Source organism: Idiotropiscis lumnitzeri, chromosome 5 (genome assembly GCF_059441095.1).
Source record: "Idiotropiscis lumnitzeri isolate Australia: NSW breed Sydney's pygmy pipehorse chromosome 5, RoL_Ilum_1.0, whole genome shotgun sequence".
NCBI classification, from domain to species: Eukaryota; Metazoa; Chordata; class Actinopteri; order Syngnathiformes; family Syngnathidae; genus Idiotropiscis; species Idiotropiscis lumnitzeri.
Window position 1 is genome coordinate 6,225,692 of NC_142395.1, and position 26,221 is coordinate 6,251,912.

Genomic DNA, 26,221 nt, shown 5'->3' on the forward strand with positions numbered 1-26,221 from the left:
TGCATGGGTTTTCTGCGGGTACTCCAGTTTCCTCCCGCATTCCGAAATATGCATGGTAAGGTACTTGAACACTCAAAATTGCCCCTTGGTTTGATTGTTGTGCGTCTTTGTGTGCACTGCGATTGACTAGCAGCCAATTCATTGTGTACCACGCCTACTGCCCGACGCTAGCTCAGATAGGCTCCCGCGCGCCCGCAAACCTCATGAGGATAAGCTTTTTGGATTATGAGCGGATGGATAGTTAAACAACAAATACACAATTTATCTGCATTAAAATGTTAAAGAATCGCTCTTATGTTAAGAACATTATATTCTTACAGGAAATATCGGTCAAAATTCTTAGTTTGACACCTTAGCAAGCAAACAACATGGCTGCAAGTCATGGTTTCATGAAATAAAATGCAGACTCATACTAACCTTACACACACATACTCATAATACAAACAGGAACAAACCTAAGTAAATAAACAGGATTGTAAAAAAAAACAAGTTATTTTTAATTATATATTTTGAAATTGCCCGGCCACCTCTGGCAAGCTTTCCCAGAGGTGTTGTAACACTCTGGCCACCCCAATGAAAAATCTCTGACTTACACCCCTGTCCAGGAGTGCACATAAACAGTTTTGTATGGTCCTCAAATGCGCATCAGAGGTGGCTGTTTGGCGCTCATTTTTTTCCTGACCCACCAACTTAAGGACTTATCTGATGCTTATCTGCCCAATAAATTGCCCACCGCTGACTTGCAATATGGGACACCCTGCGATCAGGTTGTTCGCTTGGCACACTTCTCTAGGGCAGCGGTCCAGTGACCAATCTTTTTTGCACCACAGACCGTAAGGACACCGCAAAATGGAAATAGGACTGGACATGGATACCAATGACTTACTTAGCATATATTTTGAAGTTGGTCCTCGGGAAGCCATCGTTGTGGCGTCTAACGTGACTTTGAAGAGGCAGCATAGACTGACCACAGTCGACCAGACTGACTGAGCTGCATAATTCTTGTGCGCAAAAGCGTGGTGACAAACTTCAACTGGATATTCAATTTGTTGTGCTCATGCGCATCGCTTATCTTCACCCCTTTGTATATCCTCCTAGGACGCGTACTGTACTTCTTAATGTAATTATGGTGCTGGAGCCTATCCCTGCTGTCTTCGGGCAGTAGGCGGGGTACACCCTGAACTGGTTGCCCGCCAATCGCAGGGCACACAGAGACGTACAAACATCCTCGCTAACACTCATACCTAGAGGTAATTTAGAGTATCCAATCAACCCGCCATGCATGTTTTTGGAATGTGGGAGGAAACCGCAGTACCCGGAGGAAACCCACACAGGTAAGGGGAGAACATGCAAATTCCGCACCGGAAGGCCGGAGCTGGAATCGAACCCACAATTTATGCACTGTGATGCCATTGTGCTAACCAGTTGTCCACCGTGCCGCCATTCAAGGAAACATGACATGTATAAAAAGTTAATGTTTTGTGCCTGCTTGTGCAAGTGCATTTGTGTGATCAGTAGAGGTGGTTGGATTAAACCACTTATTTTTTAATGTAGCACTTTCACTAGAAGCAGAAGGAGCACATGGCCAGCAGAGGTGATAAGATAAGTCACATATGTGCTAGTCACAACTATCTCAAGTCGCAACCTTCAAGTGTCAAGCAAGTCCCAAGTCACATATCCACTCGCCACCAAATTTCACACAAGTCAAGCCATCATTTGGTTCAAGCACATGTTGGAGTGATAATACTATATTTTTTTCCACATCGCATACTTCAAAAAATGCATTCGAAAAATTCATCTCTGAAAATGAAATTTAGAAAGTGAATCTACACTTGAATTATTTAGAAGAATGCATGTTATTTTTTCATTCTAATGTTTATATGAGTGGCCCACTGTTAATGTGGTGATAAATACTAAAATAGACTGAATGTGGGAGTAAACGTATATAATCATCAGATTTAATAACTGCATGTGTTGTTTCTGTTGCCAATCTGTTACCTCAATCTAATTAGTGTGTGTAAAAGTGTGAATGAAAGGTATTCACTTTCACTCATGCACTTTGGGGGTTTTCACTTTTTGAAGTTAACATGCATTAATTTACGGGGATGCTGCCACATCAAATATGGCGGACACACTCATGACTGAGGAAGACGGTGGAGTGAAGGACCGAGGGACTCTTGACAGACTAATTGATGGAGTGATAGACGCACTCGCCTACGAATGATGGTATGACAGAAAAGCAAGTTTAGTAAAATGCCCACCTCTGCTAGTTATGTTACTTAGTGGTACTTGATGTTTGCAATCACATATTTAGTGCTGGTCCCAACCAATGTTGTTGAAGCTAGACGTTGTTATCGGTGCCTTCATTCTCTGAGGTGCAATGCATTCTGCCATCTTATTATTGCCAAGATCATGGACAAATGAATCCTGAATTCCAATTAAGTATCCCCCGAGTTGCTCCCACACTGTTAGTGTTTACGTTGCCACTTTACACAAACACCTGACCCTGACTGGGCTGCTAGGTTGCCGTGAATGAAACAAAAACTCTCTCTTTTTCTCTTTCTTTCCTAAGAAGGCAAACTGTGTTGAAATGCAGATCACAAACTATAAGCAAGCTTTCATGTCATGTAGTTCGAGTCAAGGCACTTAGATACCAAGTCCTCAGTCAGTTCAAGTCGTTTTCAAGTTTTTGGGAGGCTGATCGCAAGTCCCTAAAAACTCGAGCAACTCGAGTCTGACTCAAGTCAAGTCAAATGACTCGAGTGTCCCATCTCTGGTGACCAGTGAAACATGCAAATACATCTGCCTCCTATGCCATGTGTGTGCGTGAATGTGTTTTCAGCCTTCTGTCAGGTCTGCCTTTCTGCATCTCATATGGGAACTTGCACAGGCCATCCACAAATTAAAGGAAGGGATCCATCTGGATGGCTGCCCAGTCCACTTAATCATGTTCAACAGGAAAATTCAATGTAATATAACCACTATTGTGCGTTTCATATGTTGTAAGGCATGATTTGCTCAGCTAAATATTAATGCAAGGTAACTCAATAGTAATTGTACAAATGCAAATATGTAGAACAATATTGCTTCTGTAATAGTGAATGCAGTGCACCTATATTGTGTATCATCTTCACCTGCACCATCACGGTGCCCAAAGCACTTCACAGAGGCTCACATTCACGCATTCAGTTCATTCCTTCCACAACTTGCAATCCTCACCAAAGCATTGTTTGTAAAAATTCCAATTTGCTTTGTTTTGAATGAAAGGTTGATAAATTGCGCTTATCAACACATTTGCTTTTATCATATATCAGGATTAAAGGTTATTGATGAGGTGTATTTGTAATAAATAATGATACAAGTGTTACTTGTGTACAATGTCTGATAAAGGTCATTACGTACATGAAGGTAAAAACAATCTACAAATATCGGCCAATTTTAACCAATGTTTGAAGGGCATAATCGTCCAATTTAATCGGTGGGACCCTACATGTTGTCTGAAAGGGAAACGAGGCTGAAAAGGCTTATGATGCCGATTCCCTGTACATAACAATAAACGTAACAAATTGATGCTGATGTCTAGAATAACTTAAAATTATTTCTGCATTGACCACGACAGTGAGTTGATGGTTTCAATTGCTGGGCCAAATCCGTTATAGTTTTTTGATCTGCTATAGTAAATAAATTCTGTCCTGGTAATTGAATTAATTGTGGGTGAGTTGTTGTGTGCTGCATCTTTGTGTAATTTTGCTAGTTTGTGATTATGCTTGAACTAATGATTTGCACTTTTTCACTAAAGTAACAGGCAAATTCATTCAATTTTTCTGTCGGGAGGAGTTGTGGAAGTGTGATTTGGGGGACTTGTGAGCTCGTCGACCACAGCAAATAGAGTATGTGTATTGTTTAGGTGTTTACTAATGATTTCAGAAAGATTTTGTTGTCAAGTTTTTCCTAATTCTTTGGTAGAATCAAGGCCGCGAAGAGGTGGAGCCTATCTCGGCTAACCTCAGACAAAGGCTGTATTGAACCCTGGCCTGGTCACTCGTCAATCACTGCAAATAAAGAGACAGACAACCATTCACGCTCAGATTCACACCCAAACTGTGCGGCTTATGAACCCACGCTGCCAACACTGAAGTCATGCAAGGGAACCACAACACCATCATGACTCCCTTTACAGTTGTGAAGTGTAATTTATCTTTACACATTGTAACGTAAATTATCGTTGATTAACATTCTTATGTGGAGCTGAAGCGAAGTGATTTAGAGACTGAACACCTGCTACTTGACATCTTAAAACATCATCAAAGCAACATATTTGAGGTTGCAATTTTGACGCAGGTTTTATAAATCATTTAGATTTAGTGCCTCTATCCGATGTTCTACCTATTTACATCAACATCAAGTGAGCCGTATCCAATATCAGTCTGGTTAAATGTACGTGAATCCGCCTTAATTTGGTCAAATAGCTACAGTAGGGCGATGTCATTAAGGTAGATTTACAGGAGTTAAGTTTTAGTGCGGGGCAGAAGGCCCTCATTTAAAGTTTGGCCCTCTATTAACGGAACACAGAAGTCTTCCCTCACCAATCTGAATAAACACACTAAAGCCCAAAAGACACAAAATGCCACATTACTTACAGTCTTAAAATAACAGACTAGCAGCATCACGTTCTATAAATAATTTATTTATCTGTGCAGCACATAAAGAGCAGCACGCCTGAACCTGCTGTGCTCTGGGAGCTGATGTTTATTTTTAAATCAGGGCCTACATCGGAAATGCGGCATGAGACCAAAACCTTTTATGTCGGCTTCCCAGGGAAAAGAAGCAAATGGGTAGTGACATTTGGCAAAGAAGCCCATTGACAAAAAAACAAAAACAAACAAACAATAAAACGAATTCCTGATTAATGACGACTTGTTCCAATGATCCACCCCTCCAACCAGTGATCAAAACCTCAGCACCACTCCCACCTCCAGCAGTATCACACAGCAACTGTTGCTTAGCAACCACGAACATGCTATGCGTCACTGTGGACACACTGATAATGCAGCTTTTAAGAGTAAAGCCTTGCTGAGACTCTGGAGATGCAGAGTTGGAGGTGTGGTTTGCATATGAGTTTCCAGCATCAAAAAGGATGCGACGCTCGGTAGAAGTGGGTTGAGGGCTGCACGATGGATGAATCAGCATCTACAGGATGTGATCTATTGTTTTGGATCATGAATTTCTATCGCTAGTATTGGGGTTAACCGCCATAACTTGAAGTATGTGTCCACTCGAGACCACTGATCATGCCAACAAAGTGTAGCTTATGGGTGTTACAATATCCATTGAGTTTTAATTTAACCATTAAATGTTGATTATCCAAAAATTAAAATCAGTTGTCATTATTAAGTGGAATTGTGTTGTCGTATTTTTGGTCTTCTGTATCTGTAACCAAGCAAAAACTGTTTTTATTTGTATATGGATACCCAAATATTCCATTAGAATTTTCAGTAGGCTAAGGGAAGACCAAAATATTCTATGGCTACAGCTCTAGTCAAGTGTGTTGTTGTGTTGAGCCGGCAAAATCGCTACTCAAGTTGTGATGTTACTTCAGCTCATAGACCAAAACATGGGGAGGGGTTTGTGTAAAATACATCACTGTTTACAGGGAGCAATATAGATTGCTACTATTCTCAGATTAAATATAAGTATTAAATGTTGATTATCTAAAAATACAAACCAGTTAGTCGTTCATTATTAAGTGGAAATGTGTTGTTTTTTTGTCTTTATTTACAAACGAGCAAATATATATATATATATATATATATAAGTCCCACAAGTTGATGTCAATTTTCCATTAGCTTGTCTTGTGTTTTATTGAGAGCATCATCATTAGAAAGCGCTGTTGCTGTAGTAAGTCAGCATGGAGAAGTGTCAGAGCTACATGGTGAAATGGTTTAATCCAAAAATCGTGTGTCTGGACATTGTTGGAACTTATTTTTTTTTGCCATATGTAACTGCATCATCATGGGAGAGGATGAGCTGAGAAGGAAGAAGTCTTAGAACTCTTCAACTTTTATCTTCACGATGGCCGACATGTTGAATTTCTCTCAAAATAAAACTCACTTTTCTGATTAGATGTTATAACTGTTTGAAATGAAGCACGTCTCAAGGGTGCAGGGTGGAGCAGCTGAGAATGATGGCTGCAGCCAGACTCTCGTGTATTAAACATGTTTAGGCACAAACAGGGGGAGCAGAATCACGTAGCCATCACATGCTTGCTGCACAAGCAACTTGATGCATTCAGAGTACTTTCACGTCGGGAATGTGTGAATTTACCACATCGTTTGGCACTTTAATTGATTTATTTAATTTTCAATGTTTCATTGCTCAAGGGAAGCCAAAATCTAAATCATAATTAAATTCCGATTTAACGTGGTTATGTGTGTGTGTGTGTGCGTGTGAAGGTTGAAGGAATTGCATGGTGAGCATTGTTACCTGAAAGCTGCGCGCGTAAGGAATTCCACACTGCTTTTACCTTCTCAGCACTCAAGGGTTACACACCCACAAATGTGTGCAGCACATAAAAAAAAATTATGCTAACTTTAACTTTATTTGCATTTTGAATTCTATCATTTTCTGAAGGAGCATTGATGCTTAGTGAGTATGTTGATGTTTTCTGTCCAATGGGAGCATCTATCATCTCGCATGTTGATGTCTTTACAGAATATAGTTCGTTTGCAAATAGTACAGTGTGAATATGAACCGCACTAAAAGAAAAAGCAAAGAAAATTAGGTCCGCCAATCAACATTATGTTGATATTTTATAGTCTTAAAAATAATCTTGCTTATTTTCACACATTAATGTTACAGGTGTCACTATTGTTCCAAAACAATGAATCGCTCACCTTAATTGTCTCCATTTTCTCAACCTCATTAGTGTCATGTGTAAGATGGGAACTGTTCGAGCTGATTGTGACCGTACACCCGGGACAAGTCGTTTGTAGAAAACCCCTTACTAATTGAAAAAGCGCTGGTCCAGTGTGGGATTAGCTCGAACGGAACTGGTCTGAATTCTGTATTGTTATCAGTCTCATATTTATTGATGAAGTCATAAATGCCTTGCTTGTCTTGTGGCCTGATATCTAATAAACTGGTTCTTCCGGCCCCTTCTTCTCTTTTTTTTTTAGATATTAGACAGATTAGATATTGTGTCATAATAGTTGATGCCTCTATTGGTCGGATTAGAATTGATTTATCGGATTAGGTATCAGTAACTGCGGTAGAAAAACATGCTTGTCATTAAAGTGGATTGGAAATCCGATGGATTCCCAGCTGACCACTTTCAGTTGAATGGGCAGTTTGATGCTCAATGTTGCGGAACGTTTGTGATGGTAAGAATGTCTTTTTACAGTTTGATCTGCTCTGCTTCAGATGACAGAAGGCTTGTGTTTTTTACTATAGTATGTGTTTGTTGGACATGTTATTGATTAGAGTAAATGTTCAACCATAAAGTTGCTGTGTTATATTGCTGTCCTGTAGTCGCTGGTTCATGGCATCCAGGCTTCATCTGTCACAGTTGCATGTAATAATCGCTTTTATTCTCTCCACTATACACACAAATGAGGAAATTATTTCTTTGTTGTTTGTATGAGTTTGATTGTGGTTACATACAAATATTTTTATTATCAGTCCATAACTCTAACTTGGCAACAGGAGGTTGTCTGTAGCTTGGACATTATAGCAGTCAATTACTAAGTTATCATGTCTTTTATTTAAATAGGATTTTTAACCACAGAAGAACAGATGTGAATTGAAAAGATATTTTTGGATCTTGGGGCGAGGGACATCTTGATGTGGTAGCCCGACGACCGCATCCAATAACATTTCATTGCCTATTATTTCGATGCTCATTTGGTAGGATTTAGCTTTTTAAAGTTCCAAACAGGCAAAGGGGAAACCAGTGCCTCCTGGTATGATTTTTAAATAACATTTTAGCCGTCCCATTCCTTAGAATGAGACTTATTTGTTGCCCTGAGTGACTGAGGTCCAGTGTCTCTTGATTTTCTGTGACAATGTTACTAGTGAGGACTGGTGAGGCATCAGCAGTCAAGTTCCAACAGTCCATAAAGTTGTCGAAGTGCCAATTTCTGATCATAAAGGAGATTGCAGTGAAGAGCGAAACCAGGACAAGCAGTTTGGACATAAAATTCAAATCGTCATGTTGCCATTCTTCTGCATCATCTTTTGCATCATTCTTCTGCTGATGACTCATTAAATTAAGCCACAGGCTGTCTGGTCACCTCGAATAGGAAGAGGAATTAGAACACACAGGACCCCGTAACTCATCCAAGTTGGTAAGGCCTCAGGTTCCCATTTGGTAGCCACTTAAAATAATTACAGATTAAAGGCTTACTTATATTGTCTAGTGAATCGGTTATTCTGCAATGTTGCCGTCAAAGGCTCCATGTTACTCTGTTCTATGTTCAGTACAAGTTATGGAATTACATTAAGGGATGCGTGATAACAGTTTTATTTCCACCAAAACCAATAACCGATAACTTCTTGCTTCTCCGATCTGATAATAATAAACGATAACCAATCTTTTTTGTGTATACTGCGAATATATATGATGTTTTATCTTAAGATTTAAAAAAAAAAATCAATCCCATCCATATATCCATTATTTGATCGGCTCCTCCTCCATGCTGGAGCCTATCCCAGCCGTCTTCTGTAAGGATGGCGTCGCCGGCAGGGCCGGAAACGCCGAGGTGGACTCTTTAAGCGCAGACAAGGACAAGCCCAAGATTTTACCAAGGAATTTATTATTCCGGCAGAGATCAGTATTTACAAAGGGAAAACAATCAGGAATGAAACGAGGTGACAAAAACGAAACCGAAAGTGCTGGTGGGAAGTCCACACCAGGGAAATAACGCGATGAACAAAAAGAGCTTGCAAAAGGCAAGAAAACAAGGGCGAACGAAAATCGCTTACCGCGGAAGGGTAAGGAATGCCAATCCATATGCGAACGCGGCCGACAAGGGTTAAAGATAGAGACGGAGTCGAGGAACAGGCAGGAGGTCGAATAACACGTGAAGCACAAGACAAGAACAATCGCTGGGAACATGGACGTGAGCAGGATAATAATCCGACATCGAACCGTCGGACGCGGAGGGTTTAAGAGGACGAGGTAATCATGACGTGATCAGGGTCAGGTGCGTGGCTGGCGGGCGCGCTTCTCCAGGCGTGGCCGCGTGCCCGGGGAAGAGCGCTGGAGAAACGCCCCCGAGTCAGCTGGAAGAAACATAAACGAAGAGCACGTGAGGCATGGCAAGAGCAAACGGGTCATGACATCTTCAGGCAGTCGACGGGGCACACCTTATATTTGCTTGCCAGCCAGTTGAAGATTTTTCAATCCCGCTTCGTACTATTTTAGCAAGGTCGGAGGTTGACCAAAGAAAAAGTTGCCTGTGACAACATACAGTCAGTCACATTTTGATACTTTCTGAATTCTTCTCACTTCAGATGGTGAGGCAATGAGCGATCTCAAAATGTATCAGTTCCTGATGTTTTTTCACGTAGTAAATCTTCTCTGGTGGTTTATTGTACGTAACCCAAGCACAAAGTATAATGCCCGTGTTTTGCATTTTAATGAAAGCGGAACACATACAAAGTCTAGCCGGTCATTTATCACACTATAATGCTACCGTGTTCCTCATTCCCAAGTAGGCGCAAGTGCAGGGCTGTTCAATCCTGTTCCTTGAGGTCCACTTTCCCGCCTGTTTTCCATCTCTCCCTGCTGCAACACACCTGATACAAGTGATCACATAATCAGCAAGGTCTGCTGAAGCTGGATAACAATCTGATTATTTGAATCAGGTGTGTTGCAGCATGAAGAGATATAGAAAACAGACAGGACAGTGGACCTCAAGGAATAGGGTGAAGACTCCTGCGTGTGTGGAAACTACAGATTCTGTCCTCATTTTGAGGACATTTGGGGCAAATGAGCAGTTTCTTTCTGTGGCTGAAAAAAAACGTTTTTAACTAAAGACTCCAACTTTCAAGGTGATGTGTGGATGTTGCTCTGCCACTTCATGTCAGTCCTGTGATATGGCTAGTGTGGCCTGAGTGGTAGAGCGCTCATCTCAAACTGAAAGCTGAGGGTTTGATCGCCTGTTGAAGTGTCCTTGAGCAAAATATTGAACCCTCGCTCAAATGAGCTGTTAATTTATTTTCTTGACAATAAGTTACATTAATCATGAAGGTAGAAAAATGAAGCCCGGAGCATTTAACTCAAGGATCAGCTGAGGTATTACTGGTGTTAAAAAAAAGAAAGATGGGTGGGCAGTATCCCTCCAGTCATGAAGTACATTTAATAATACAAGTGCATGTTTTATTTAGGGGTGATTCGTTATCCTTAAAGTCGCAGCATTTTCATACAAAGAGAATTAAAAATCTTTTTTTTTGTTTAGCTGCAGAAAAGTTGTAAGCTGTACTAGACGTCTCTATCTGTAACCATCACTGTTGTATAATAGGGTGGAGGAAGGAGTGTATTACATAATCATCACCCTATGCAAAGTAAATGTGCGTGTGTGTGTGTTTGTGTGTGTGTGCGTGTGGAGGAGGTTATTGTAAAACAGCTGTTGTGGTGTTTCTAATTAATAAAATCCCTGTCCTGGTGATGTGTGATCCCAATACTGTACGATGTGAGAGATTAAAACGCAAAGGGATTTCACTGTCTTTCTCTCAAATCCTTTTCATGCCCTCTCCTCCCGCTGTCATTTCCATCATCCACCACTTTTGCTATCCATATTACTATAGATGTTATTGGAAATTGCATGAAAGATTAGAGAAGGACTGGACAGGACAAGATGGCGGCGCGCATAGACGCAGCGGCTAACAGCTCTCCCTCCCAGTGCTCCTTATTCAGTAACAGACCACGGGAGGTGTGGCAGGGTCTACGGAGCATCACCAACTTCCGTGGCGGCAGCACGACCTCTGTAGACCCGAGTGCATCGCTGGCAGAGGAGCTTAACTGCTTCTTCGCTCGCTTTGACTCGCCCCAACCGTCACACCCCCGCACTTCATGCTCCAACTCCCCCCCACTCATCATAGAGGAACACGATGTGAGGCGCGCGCTCCTGGCGGTTAACCCCAGAAAAGCTACTGGACCCGACGGAATACCAGGCAAGGTCCTCAGAGCATGTGCCCACCAACTGGCACATGTTTTCTGCAGGATCTTCAACCGCTCCCTGGCTCAAGCAGTCATCCCCTCCTGCTTGAAAACTTCCACCATTATTCCTGTCCCCAAAAAGTCACCAGCCGTCCACCTGAATGACTACCGTCCTGTTGCTCTCACACCAGTCATCATGAAGTGCTTCGAGAGGCTGGTTCTCCAGCACATCAGGGACTGCCTTCCTCCCACTCTGGACCCCTACCAGTTTGCATACCGGGCTAACAGATCCACTGAGGACGCCATCGACACTGCTCTGCATGTTGTGCTGGGCCACCTGGAACGACAGCAGAGCTATGCAAGGATGCTCTTTGTGGACTACAGCTCGGCATTCAATACGATCATCCCAGACATCCTCGTCGCCAAACTGGACACTCTCGGCCTCCCTGCCCTCACACGCATCTGGATTAAGGACTTTCTGACCAACAGACCCCAGACTGTGTTGCTCGGCCCCTACACGTCCTCCACCCGCATGCTGAGCACCGGTTCCCCTCAAGGATGCGTGCTGAGCCCTCTCCTGTACGCCCTCTACACCTACGACTGCAGCCCTGCCCACGGCAACAACACCATCGTCAAGTTTGCTGACGACACGACAGTGGTCGGTCTGATCTCGGAAGGTGACGAGACAGCCTACAGAGAGGAGGTAAAGAGACTGACAGCTTGGTGCAAGGACAACTGACTGCACCTTAACACTGCAAAAACAAAGGAGATTGTCGTCGACTTCAGGAGGAACAAGACGGTGCCGCCCCTCCTCTGCATCGAAGGCGTGTGTGTGGAGAGGGTCCACACGTTCAAGTTCCTGGGAGTACAGATCTCCGACGACCTTTCTTGGACTCACAACACCACAGCAGTGGTAAAGAAGGTCCGCCAGCGTCTGCACTTTCTGAGAGTCCTCTGGAAATTCAACCTGGACAGGAAGCTGCTGCTAGCCTTCTACCACTCGTCCATCGAGAGCCTGCTGACGTACTGTGTCTCCACCTGGTACAGCGGCTGCACTGAGGCGGACAGAGTGAGGCTCCAGAGGACAGTCAAAACAGCGCAAAGGATTATTGGCTGCCCTCTCCCCTCACTGTCGGACATCTACACCGCCCGGTGCCTCAGGAGGGCTCTCAACATCGTCAAAGACAATACCCACCCAAACTCACACCTGTTCGACCTGATGCCCTCTGGCAGGCGCTACAGATGCATCAAATCGAGGACCAATAGACTGAGAAACAGTTTCTTTCCGAGAGCCATCTCCATTCTGAACTCTCACACACACACGAGAACACCCTTACCTTGCAGAACAGCATTGTGATGAGTTTTTATATACACTATTCAGTACTAAATTCCATTGCACTCTCTTATTTATTTATCTAATTTATATATTTGTCTGTATTATTGTTGTATTGCACTGGAGAGGGGAGCCCTCTAATCTCGTTGCACACTTGAGTACAATGACAATAAAGGGATTTCTAATTTCTAATTTCTAAAAGGAGGTGTGCGGAGGAGTCCATCAAGCCAGAATTTCCACAGCTAAAATGTGAGATTGTGAAGGGTTTTGTACAATGTGAATATAGTTCATATTGTCAGCAGACATCGCAGCCAAATCAACACTTTGTAAAGCTACCGGGATCTGTGGGGAAAACGTACTTGCTCCTTTAACATAACTTGAAATCAAGCATTTACTGAGTCTTTTACATCTCTGTGGAGATATTTTGGTCCACTCTTCATTGTGGAATTGATTTTAATTCAACAATATTAGAGGGTTGGTCATGCATGAGCGGCCTTTTTAAGGCTATGTAACAGTATTTCAGTATCAGATCCGTGTCCAGACTTTGATTGGTTGTGCTCTAAAACCATTTTCTTTTGGTTTTGAAGGCCAATTGGTTCCTGCTGCAGAACACAAATGTACTTCAGCTTGAGGTCACAAGAATGAACACTCTCCCTTCGGATTTTCTGGTCAAGAGTCAATTTTTGGTTGAAGTGGAGGAGGGCCCAAATTGAGGGAAACAAGTCAGGAGTAACTTAAAGGGTAATTTAATGTAAAGAAAGCAGAAAGACAACCAAGGAACTTGAAAAAGATCAAAGTAACAAACGAGCGAAAAGGAGGACTTGGATTTGGGCTTGGGCTTGGACTCGGACTTAACTAACAAAGAACAAACAGACAATGAACCAACAAGGACTGAAAGGAACTAGGGAACTAAATACAAATAAATTGGCGACACAACAAGGAACACCTGGACAAGCCACAAAGGGTTGTCGGGAGCTGATTGGTCAACACAAGGGATTGGGAAAACGAACACAGGTGGACACAATAAGCATTACGAGAGACACAAAGGAACTCGAGGAGAAAAATGAAACTAACTACTGAACCAAAAAACAACAAACACAGATCATGACAGTAAAGAGCAGAATTTATGCTTACAATAACTTCATCTTTCATCGCATCAGTCCATGCAATATTCTTCCATAAGTATTGTGGAGTCATGCAAATGATTTTTGTTTAGTTTTTCTTGAAAACCCTTTTTGTTCTTTTAGCGCAACAGGCGTTTTCGACTGGTACTCTCTTCATTATCGTTTGTTAAGTTATGACCATTCGCCTTCACTGAGTCAAAGAGAGTTGCAGTTCTTTAGATATTGTCCTGGATTCCTTTGTGACCTCTTTGATGAGTCGTCGATGTGCTATTGGGTATATTTGTCGGCCAGCTGTTCACCACCTTTGTGTTTTCTCTATTTGCGGATAATGGCTCTCACGGTGCTTTGCTGGAATCCTCATGCTTGAGGAATGTCTTTTTTTAGACCTATAAATGTCAATTACTCTGTTTCTCACCAGGTCTTGAATTTCTTTGCATTGTGGCATTTTGTTGCAGCTTTTGAAATATTTTGTCTTGCATGTGCTATCAAAGTTTGTTTTTTTTTTTTATTGAACAGGTCTGGCGCTAATCAGGCTTGAGTCTAGTCAGTGAAAATTAACTCGGCTTTCCAAATAATGTGATTAGTCGCACTTAATTCAGGATTTAACAACTGTGGTGTGTGTTAATTCACACAGTAGTTTTGAAATGTTTTTTTTCCTTCATAAATAAGTAGATAAATATGTAGAATTTATATTTTATGTTTTCTTGTGTTATATTTGTCTGATATTTACATTTGTTTGATCATTTTGCACATTAAAGTGGGGAATTTGAGAAGGGAAAAATTTGAAAGCACGGCATATGGCGTCGAACATGAAGGAAACGTGATGTGATTATCTTTGTTGACGGAGTGTGTACATAATGCTTTTTTGCCGTTAGTGTGAATGTTGCATGTTACTCAACGTAGTAGGTAGATAACATCACCTGCCAGTTAGAATTTACTGTCTATTTGTTTTGTTGCTATTGAGATTTGTTTTCTTTTTTCTAGTCATTTCTAAAGTATTTTATACTCGGGGGAGATTGAGCGTTACCAACCTGTTTGACTTTGAGTAGTGTGAAGGCACTAACATTGAAACAACAGCAGATTAGCATAAATGTGAAATGTCCGCTGACCAAAATTGTGCACACATACTCTACTACAGAACTTAGCACAAAGGCATATTATACACATTCAACTTTACACTTTACGTGAAACAACCAAAAAACACTTAAAAATGTTTAACAGCGGAACTGGCACTAACAGCATGTAATTATATACTGGGAACATTGTAAAGATGTTTATGCATGGACTGGACATACTGGAAGTCAAAACTACAAACTGCAGTTGAAAACTTTATGAGAGAAAAAGCACTCCTGGGAAAGGAACAGTTTGTGATGTTTCAAGTGTGACGAACATAATTATATTGTGCCTCCTCAGCAGAAAACTGTTCGTCTGTGCAACATGCTGAATGCGTGATTTAAGTTGCAATGAACCATGGTGTGATGACAACAAGCTTTAAAAGGGAATGCAGGATTACAATGTCAGTTTCTGTTATGTTGTGGATCTCAAGGTGGGCGAGGGTGCACATACTAAAGACCACACCACAAACACATAAACAAAGGCTAAGGACCAGAGTTTAGGATGACGAGACCCGACTGTGCCAATCCGTAATAGGTCGAAAACACCATGATCAGTTTACTAGAGTACTCGGTAAACATCTAGTTGTCATGTACTTTTAGTCGTTTAATTGCAACTATCACAAATCAATTTTCATCAGAATGGCATTTTTTAAACGCCTGCCACTAAATCTACTTTTGGTGTATGTTTGTGTGTGTGTGTGTGTGCTTTTGTGTGGTAGGTGAATCAGGAGAATGTGGTGAAGGTGGGCCACAGACAGGTGGTCAACATGATCCGCCAGGGTGGCAACCGCCTTTTGATCAAAGTGGTGACAGTGAGCCGGAATCTGGACCCCGACGACACAGCGCGTAAAAAAGGTAGAATCCTCTCAAATTCTGCAGTCGGATTGTTCCAATGAAAAAGATGTTTAAAAAAAACATTGTGTCACAGCATCCTGACATATCAGGTTCATTTCTTTTAGTCAATTAAAAAATCATATACTGCTGAAACTTTTTCATATAATGCGTCATCAACCTGCAGTCTGCGATAAGTCAATTGTGCCCCTTTTTTATTGTCATTATTCCACATTGTAAACTGACTCATCTAGCGGATTCTGAAATGTCAACTTTATTACAAGACGTACAGTTTGAGCTATTGATATACAAACTGAAACTGAAATGAAAACTAAGAGTCAGAGAAGAGTTAAGCAAAGTATCTTCTGTGTATGTCCTCTACATTTAGGAAATGCACTTTCCTACCTTATAAAACATTTCTAAGGCTGTTTCTGGAGTATTTTAACCTTTGCATTATTGATATCCATTTTACTTCCTCACTGTCTACTTTTTTTCCTTTTGGTGCATTACAGGCACTTGTAAGGACATCTTTGTTAGATCTGCATCTTGTGACTGCAGTTTATCAAATGACCTCACGTGATAACGTAATCAAATTAATCAATAGAATCGAATCTTTGAATGATTTTATTGAGTGAGACACAATAAATGAATTAAAGATCACCTCTATTATCTTAACATCATGGCTGATACCCGTGCTAACTACTGTACGTCTGTTTGACCCTCAGCTCCTCCACCTCCAAAGAGAGCTCCCACTACTGCCCTGTCCATGCGCTCCAAGTCAATGACATCCGAATTAGAGGAACTCGGTAAGAGCTTGCTGGATTACATTTGACTCCAGACGCTCAGTGGTTGGGAAGTCATTGTCTAACATGTCTTCTCTTTTTGCTTGTGCCTTTATCTTATTCTAATTGATTGACTAACTAGTGGATAAAGGTAAGCGCTTTATGCTGCACAACCTTTCGTTGCCCATTTTGCCAAGCTTGTATCGCCACCAGCTTGCAGCAGCCGGATGGCTTTTAGTTGGCGATGGTGCTGTTCAAGTTTCCATTTAATGTACTCTATTTCACTTGAGCTGGCCTCTCCTTCTTCATTTTCTGTCCATTCTCGCATTAGTGCATGAAAGCCATTGGCGGCTGATAATATGAATGTGTTTATTTGACTGTTTGAGTTTTTAAGCATCTGCGTTGATGAGCATCGTCTCAGGCTAGTCTTATCGTTGCTGTGCTTGCCATTGTGCCAAGACGACGAGGGGATAATGAGAAAGGAAGGAGTGACAACGATACGAAAGAGCAGGATACAAAGCCATCATTAAATTAGCATGAGATCGAGGCAGATAGTGAAGTCAAATGAATGTATCCAGTTACTTGGTGACATGCAAAAGTGACGCCAAACGCTTTCCATATGGTGTAATATAAATTAGCGGGAAATTAGAACACAAATGAAAACACATAAACGCATATACAATAGATACCAGCAGAACAGCGACAGTTTTATGTTGAGTTGGAAGACAAAGAATAAAAATGTGTCTTCAAATAAGTTTTAAAAGTAGGCAGAGGAGGTTTGGCTAACATTCAATTGGAGGTCATTCCATAGGGAAGGACCAGCGACAAAAAAGGTGCGATCCCCTCTGAGGCTGCGCTTAGTCCTTGGTATATCCGGCAGCATTTGGTCTGCAGACCTGAGGCAGCAGGCAGATGCGTAGAGGTAGATGAGTTTGGAGAGGTACTCTGGGGGCCATTTAAAGATTTGAAGATGAACAGAAGTATCTTAAAGCGAACTCTAAAGTGCACCGGGAGCCAGTGAAAGGAGGCCAAGATTGGGGTTATGTGATCCGTCTACCGAGCTCCAGTTAAAAGACAAGCAGCAGCATTTTGGACCAGTTGGAGGCGCTTTAGGGAGGACTGGCTGACTCCAAAGAAAGTGCATTACAGTAATCTTGCCTAGATGTAATGAAGGCATGGATTACTGTTCATAAGTGCTGCTGAGAAAGAAAGGGATTCACTTTAGCCAGCTGCCTAAAATGAAAGAAGCTGGATCGAACAAGAGCTCTGATTTTCCGATCTAATTTAAAATCACAGTACAGTTTAAAACCCAAGTTTGAGACTGTTGGCTTTAGATAAGATGTCAGGGGGCCAAGGTCAACAGGGTTGAGAGTAGAAGGGCCACTGGGACCGAACAACGTAACTTCTTTCTTCTTTTTGTTGAAATTCGGGAAATTAAGTGCAAGATAAGACAACGGCTCTTTCAAAATGTGATTTTAAAATCCTCGTCTTGTGGAGTGCAGGAACAAAAAATAACTTTCTGCATTATTTGACTAATTAGCAAGGGGCGTGTGCAAGACGGTCTGTGTAGTCTCAGCAATGTAGAGCATAGTGTAGCGTGCTGCTTTTATGAAACAAACCAAAAGTTTCCGTGTTCTATCCATCCATCCATCATCTATAACGCTTCTCATTACTCGGGTCTAAAAAAAAAAAACATTGAACCTCCTACGATATATATATATATATATATATATATATATGTGTATATGTATATATATATGTATATGTATATATATATACGTGTATATATATATATATATATACATATATACGTATATATATATATATATATATATATATATATACATATATACGTATATATATATATATATATATATATATATATACATATATACGTATATATATATATATATATACATATATACATATATATATATATATATATATATACATATATACGTATATATATATATATATATATATATATATATATATACATATATACGTATATATATATATATATATATATATATATATACGTATATATATATATATATATATATATATATATACATATATACGTATATATATATATATATATATATATATATATATATATATATATATATACCGAAGCATTACAGTAAGCGGCCACACACCCAAGCGTCTCTGGCCAAATGAATACAATATAGTGTGCAGTCTACAAACACTCTTCCTTCTTGAAATGTGCGTTCACGACAAACAAGACGTGTCACAATTCTCCGTGAACTTTAGGGTTAGGGTCACAAAAAAGTTGCGTATGGCCCTTTGGCGCGAAGACAGAACCACATCCCTAGATTCTAAACACGCCCCCTAGGCAACAAATACAATGTCTACTGAAATGACATCAATGAATGTGATGAAGCCGGAAGCACATAAATGTAAGTAATAGATTTGTTTTTGATAGTAGTGACATGTGGTTTTATCGGATGTTCTCTACTTTGCTATAATGATGTGCGCTACCTTATATTACACCATATCGAAAGCGCTTTGTTACAGCTCCAGCTGTTGTGCACGCGGTCGGGGCTAGTAGGATAGAGGAGAGGCTTCTTCTGCATTGTTTGGCATTGTTTCGTTGTGTAATCAATAATGTAGTAATTATTAGGAAGTAATGCCGCATCTTCCTTAGAAGATTGTTTTTCCACCCTTTGTCTTCATCTCCCTCAAACAAGTTCAATGGGAAAAACAAAGATTAAGTTTAAGGGGAACTAATGGGATTGAACTCAATTTAAATCTCACTCAATTGCAGAACGTTACGTGCCAGGTCCTATGCGCCTTCACAGTGGGCGTGTTCATGCTCCCTTACTTTTGTCATCTTCCTGCGCTTTCTACCGAATATTAGGCCAAAAATATGAACCAATCATATTTGTCCAGTTTTGTTAAGATTATAAAATCTTAAAAAGCATTTTTATTGTACATGTATAACATATTTTGATTAAAATTGAGTTTACTACTAGAAATCATGCAATCAATTATGATTCCAAAAATTTGAGAGAGACAGAGAGAGAGAGAGCGAGAGAGCGAGTGAGCGAGAGAATTGAATTATTTCTCCAAGCAGCTCATGATTTATTGTACACATTTCATCACTAATTGCAGTAGTGTGCCCTGTGTCAAAGGTGAACATTAGGGCATGCAAAGCGCTCAAGGGTGAATTGACTTCTGCAGAAAAATGCTGATGAAAACCTAAACTTGGTCAGCATGTTTTTCTGACCACAGCTGCTGATTTTACATGTTCATGTTCCATTTACTTAATATTTCTGTTTTGTAGCGTTGATAAGTGACTGCATACAGAATGTATCATAGCAAGCCTGCTAGTGATGACAATAATAATAATAAGAAGAAGGTTTTATTTACAAAGTAATTAGAATGAAAGGAGTGTTTATTGGTGTGGCATTGAAACCCAATTTTAATGATGAGAAGCAAATTGATGAAATGTGTTTTCCAAAGAAATGGGGTCTGTCTTGTACTCGCAAGACTCAACAATGTTTTCTGTCACCCCAAGCCACTCTAAGGAAAAAGAAAGGTGGTAAGTTATCATAGGCATGCTAATACTACAAAAAAAATGTATATCGACTTCATTTTCTCCACCGTTCTGCGATGAACTAACACTCATTTTAATTTTTTTCCAATTGTGAGTGACTTTGACTTCAGTCAAACTAAATAAGGTCACTCAATGTCATAATGTTTTTGATTTACCGTGGTTTTTGGTAGTTGTCTTTCTCAGCCACTGCATGATTTGATGTCGTATCGTGAAAAAGTTCTTCTGTCTATTCGGCGCACTTGCTATACCATAATGTTTTGTTTTTTGTTCATTTGGATGTTTTTCTTTTAAGTATATATTGCACTGTTGGGATGCTATTAAATGGGAGTCCATCAAAAATTGTTTGTTAAATCTTTTATGAGCGATGACACACTATTTTTTTGTGCCACTAATATCAAAAAGCTGTCTAAAACATGTCATGCTGAGCAATGTAGTGTTTCTGATTGTGTTTGTTTGTCAGCAAAACAACTACAAAAACATTGTCTGGGCAAGTCAGTGCTTCTTAATTAGGGCTGACCTAAAAAAAAAAAAATCTGTTGTCTTTTCTTTTTCCTCATGTGTGTGTTTATTCTTTCCCCATGTGTCACTGCAGGCTTATGTGTTTGTGTGTGGGTACAGCACATGTGTGCATATGTGTTTGCGTGAGGAGAGAGAAGGTTTATTCCAAGAAAGAAAAGAGAAATGTTCCAGTCAGAGATAGGTTTCCAGGGCAACCGTGTTACATGTTGTTTGCTATGATGTAGCTGCAATCCAATTGGGAGGCGGCTTCCAGAGAAACGAAATGTTTATCTTTGTGTACGTGTGCGTGTGTGTGCGTGGACGTTGTGTGACTGTGCTGACTGTAGTAAAGGAGTTCAGGTCATTGATGCTCCTTTCCTTCCCTCCTGACTCCCCTCTCCCCATTCCTCTCCTCTGTGTGTAGATGCGCAGAAGAAGAGGATTGTTTTCCGAGTCACTCTAAGTAATCACACCCCATAATGCATGGAAGCTTTCGACATACTAAAAAGAAGCAGTCAGGGAGGTGTTGTGAGGCGAGATCAGGGCTAGCATGTAGCTTCTATGTGCAAAACATAAGGTGGGCTCTATCTAATGGCATCATCTCAGAGGGGGAGTTCAGTCCAGACAAGTATGCCGTTACTGTCTTTTTCATGTTGGAGATTCAACAAACAAAAGAGAGAGAGAGCGAGAGAGAGAGACCAGAAAGAAACTAACGGCATACTTGATCCACTAGATCAGCGGTCGGCAACCTTTGACACCAAAAGAGCCATTTGAACCCGATTTCCACGGAAAAGAAAACACTGGGAGCCGCACATCTAAAATGAAAAAAAAAAAAACTTCTACTACTTTACCGCAGCATGTTTCTCATGAAATCCACGTGCTACAGAGAAAATTACATTTTATTCATTTAATGAACACATTTTGAACATTTTGAATTCTTGAAAAATAATAACAATGAATGTCTCTTTCAAATAAATTAAAAAGCTGAATTTAAATTGTCCATGTAGCAAACGAAAGCAGAAAAATGCCATGAGGCGTCATCCTTATATCCATTTATCTTATCTAAAATGAAGATAACACTGTATATATTGCTTTTTCTTACCTTTACACTTTGTATAAACAACTATAGTGTGGTTATGTCTTATGAAGTGCTACGGAGAAAATTATGTGACGTCTATTTTGAGCGACGAAAAAATTGTCAGGACCGCTTCCCAGCCTGAAGCGGTGTAAGGTGGACCCTTAAGCGCAGACTCAGGAGGTAGGTTTGACAGGGCGTTTATTGAAGGCCGACAAGCAACACACAACAATCACTATAGGATCAATATTTATAAATTTACTAACCGCAAGGGTTCTATGATTACCACCGCCGGGAGGGCGAAACGGAAAACGCTGGGTGACCGGGTCACTCCAGGAAATAAATAAGGAAAGAACAGAAATCGCTTGCAACGCAAGGAACCAAAAAACAATGCTTACCACAAAAAGGGTGAAGACAAGACCAATTGGAACGAGAAAACTTAAAGCGAGCCGTAAAGTAGCTGTGAGCAAACCAAGGACAAAATACGCAAATGACAAAAACGAGAGCAAATCACGAGGAGAACAAACTATGAACAAGACCATGAGCAAGCGCATGAGCAACGCTTAAATAGTCCGTAATCAGAGTCCCAATGAGGCGCAGCTGTGGCGATCGGGAGCGCGTCCGGCTCGTGGCCGCTTCCGGGAGCGGAGCCGCCGGGCCACGCCCACTCGCTGGGAGCGCAACAGACGGATCGTGACAAAAATAATATCAAATAATTTAATTAATATTTTAATATTTCAAGATCACAATAATCTTCAAATTTAGAACTAAAATAATATAAAAACTAACACAAATAAAACACACTTCAATTAAATAAAAAATAAAAAAAAATTGTAATTTATTTTCCCAAGCCAATCAGAGCCGCATTATGAGGATGAAAGAGCCGCATGAGGCTCCGGAGCCGCGGGTTGCCGACTGCTGCACTAGATGAACAATGAATTCCTCATTTGGTTTTGACTGCGGAACAACCCCGATACGTGGATGATGCTATTGAGTCGGCTGCTTTGAAAGAGTTTGCACGGCTTCCACGGCTTGACACACCCACATTTCATCGCAGCTCACTGCCCCCCCTGTATTACGTTTCATCCGCAACTGATTGTGCAGGGAAGGTTTTTGTGAAACATTACGATAGCTCACATTTGGCTCACGAAATCATTATTGAAGCTTTGCAAACCTGAAACCAGCTTGATTGTTCGCCTTATTTGATCTTGACATTCTGCATTTGCTTTTTTGTTTTTTGCAGATAAAGTTGAAGAGATGACGCACGCCCAAAAGACATCGCCGGTTGATATGAAAATCGCAACAATCAAGCCACGCCCATCCAGTCGCTGCTTGATTTCACCCACTGAACTAAATGTAAGATTACAATAAAATACAACTTTATTTATATAGCTCATTTCACAACAGCTGAAGCTGTAACACAACTGAATTCAACTGGAAGTGTTTTTTTTTTTATTATTATTTTAAATGACAACACAACAGGTATAATTCTAGAAAATGTTTTGATGTGTTCATGGTAGATCACTTTTTTTTCTGTATATGGCCATTTGCAAAGGCAACTTGCTTCTGAATTCCATTTCCATTCATTTTAATGAAGGGAAATGTGAGAACTGAGGTTTCGACGTCACTAAATTTGAGCAGTTTGTGTTTCTTGATTAATTGATTTGAAACAATAATTGGATTTATTCAATTTGTTCAAACTAATCTAACTTATTTTCTTCCTTTGCCGTTTTGATGTTTTAAGCGCGACTTTTATCCCTTTACCCTTTACATGCTTCCTTGAACTTGGGACTTTTTTCTCACTGCTTGCCTGCTTCGCATACGTCCATTTGCAAACATGCTCTAATTAAAACCAGTTTAATCAGTTAATCATGTCATGTCTGCTCACCATCAATTCATGGGAGTGGTCTGTGCATTATTGTGTACTTATTGTACATCTACTACTAAAACATGATGCTGAATAAATTGCAAGTGATCCTCAAAATAATCTAATAATATCTCTGTGTCCTTGCAGAAGATTGTCTAGCTCTAGAACTGGGCTGCGGTCTACTATTTGCGACCTCATGGGACTGATTAAAAAATATTGGTCCCAGAGAATGATCGGCTCACTATCTACTTTAGCTAGACTTCTTATTTCCGCCAGGTTGTTTCTGTCCATTGTTTGAGTTTGCTGCAAGTTTATGAAAACTTCATCCTCAAGATTGCCGCGGCGTGCTGGAGCCTATCAGAGCTGTCTACGGGCACCCTAAATTGATTGCCAGCCAATCAGGATTTGGTGTTCAATTAACCTACCATGCATGCTAATAGAATGTGGGAGGGAACCTACTCCGGTTTTCTTTTTTTCCCGAAGAAAACCCACGCAGGCACTGGGTGGACATGCAAACTCCACATAGGAAGATTTAGGGCGGTTTCGGACCCACGACCTCTGCACTGTGAAGTAGAGATGCTAACCAGACGACTATCGTGCCATTTATGAAAGCCTTTCTCCAAATTTCAATCATCATCAACACATCATCCACATTTGTTTTGAAGTTCCTTTCAGAATATTACATCTTCCCGTGGGTCTAACTCAATGTCAAACTAATTATTCGGACAAGTGAGGCCAGCTGTTAGTGTAGTGTAGGAGTACACTGAATTTTTAGAAACAAATAAGTCATGCTCGGTAATTAACTATAAACATAATTAATGGAAAGGGATTCAAGGGACTCGTTATTTACCTTATGGCTAGTTCTTCTGGAGACAAGCAATTCTGTAATGATTGTTAAGAAGGAGGCTTATAGTTGTATCATTGTTGATGTCTTTGGGGAATAGATGTGAACCTTGGCCTTGTTCCCAGCGAGTGAATGTGTTTTTTAGGTATTATGTTGACGCGAGCCTGCAATAGCAATATAAGGTATAATACAACTTGGAGCGGTGGTGTGCCATCTTGTAAAGGTGTCATTATGACACTCCGAGGATTCCAGCCTAGGGCGATATATATATATATCGAGGCATATCACAGCAGCAAGGAGCCGCTCTTACATAAATCATTATCTCACAGCTTGAATTCTTTAAAGTATGTCCAAATTGAAAATTAAAAGACAATTACGATGATTGAACTTTGCAGCTTGTGCCGGCATTCCTGTGATGTTTATAAGTGATGGTGCAACTTAAATTGAAGGTGATATTGTGGCCTTAACTTTTTTTTGTGTCGTGCGTTTTAAAATAGAAGCAAAAACTCTCCACTATGCAGAGTTACAATAATACTATGAAACAATTTATAAAAAAAATTTGGAAAATGTGCTGTGCTAAAGAATACTGGAATAAACACTTGTGGTTTTTATTTTGCTTTTCTTGAACCTTCATCCCAAAATATTGTTTTCCTTCCCAAGTATGGATAATTTAAAAGTAGTACAATGTATTTAGACAAACAACCAATCACAGTCAGAACTATAGACTATTTCAAGTTTTCAGCGATCCTAACTTTTATGTTTTGGAATGTGGACGAAAGCAAGAGAAAACCGGGAAAAACCCCATGCATTATATGATTATATATACACAAACGAGGCGAGTAAGACAGGGAGTTCAAATCGCAATGCCCCGAGCAGTTAGTCGTTAGGTATCTAAAGCTGAGCACACCATCCGCGCCACGTGTGTAGGGCCATGCAGGTTCAGGAGCCAACTAATATAAGACATTAAAGATAACAGACAAGCCTTAAGAAAGTATCGCAAAACAATACAAAATAATAAATAAATGAATATTAATAACCATAAAATAAATAAATGACAAGAAAGAAAGGGGATCACTAGGGGCTTTCAGCAAGGTTCGACTGCTCTACTAATCTATAATCAACACAACTTTAAGTGGCTATGTCAACACTGCCTAATGTGCGTCATCAGTTCTCTGGAGCACAGAGTTGCGATTAAGTCACTTGGGTGCAGTTCACAAGCAACTCCTGAGACGTAACTTTCAAGTCTTGAGCAAGGCCCAAGTTCCTGTGGGGGGGCGAAAGAAAAAAAAACACGCAAGTCATATCGAGTCACTTCCTCATTTCAAGCAAGTCATTACTTTGTTCAATTAAGTCACAAATCAAGTCATCCAATCTTGCTCAGTCGCAACACATTTTGGAGTGATTAATTTATTTATTTTTTAAATTCACTAATCATGACACTAACTAGTATATTTACACAGTAAAAAACAAATAAACAGCAACTGAGATCATGATTGAATTTATTGTACTGAATTGTTGTTGGAAAAAGTAAATTTTACTTCATTTTGTTTCGAACCAAGTTTTTTCCCCCGTCATGAATGTGACATGTACCTGATACAACTCAATTGGAAAACAAATTGGAACCTTTTTGAGAAAGAAAGTAAAATTTAACAACTGAATAAATGTGTGCTTTGCTTCTCATAACTCGGGAGGGGGCTGTGTTCGGAATTAATCTCATTCTAAATGGGAGTCAGCACACGCCTGCCACTGTTTGAACATAAATTTAAATAAAGAGACTTGTTTTCTCTGCACAACTGAATGTTAGCAACATGCCACTTGACTTCTTTTGCATTCAGCAGTTGGCGACTAGGTTTCATGTACATAGGAGCTATTTTAAAGTACACTTTGCTTCACATCGTGGGGGGAGAAGTTGTGTTTCTATACGAACCGATCCGCAACCGTGGAAACGAAACACTCAGGCAGATTTAAATTATATTACTTAGCTGTGTTAATAATCACATCATTTTTAATGGTC

General features: G+C 40.3%; 1 protein-coding gene across 2 annotated transcripts in view; it reads left to right on the top strand.

Annotated features, from left to right (window-relative positions):
* The window catches only part of LOC148336711 (SH3 and multiple ankyrin repeat domains protein 2-like), a 225,084-nt gene that overhangs the window by 178,952 nt on the left and 19,911 nt on the right, over positions 1-26,221 (top strand). For both annotated transcript variants that reach the window (XM_088295368.1, XM_088295369.1), the window contains 4 exons: positions 15,450-15,585; positions 16,287-16,367; positions 19,885-19,908; positions 22,740-22,852. In XM_088295368.1, coding sequence (XP_088151494.1) covers positions 15,450-15,585; positions 16,287-16,367; positions 19,885-19,908; positions 22,740-22,852 — 354 coding nt within the window. The remainder of the gene's footprint in view (positions 1-15,449; positions 15,586-16,286; positions 16,368-19,884; positions 19,909-22,739; positions 22,853-26,221) is intronic.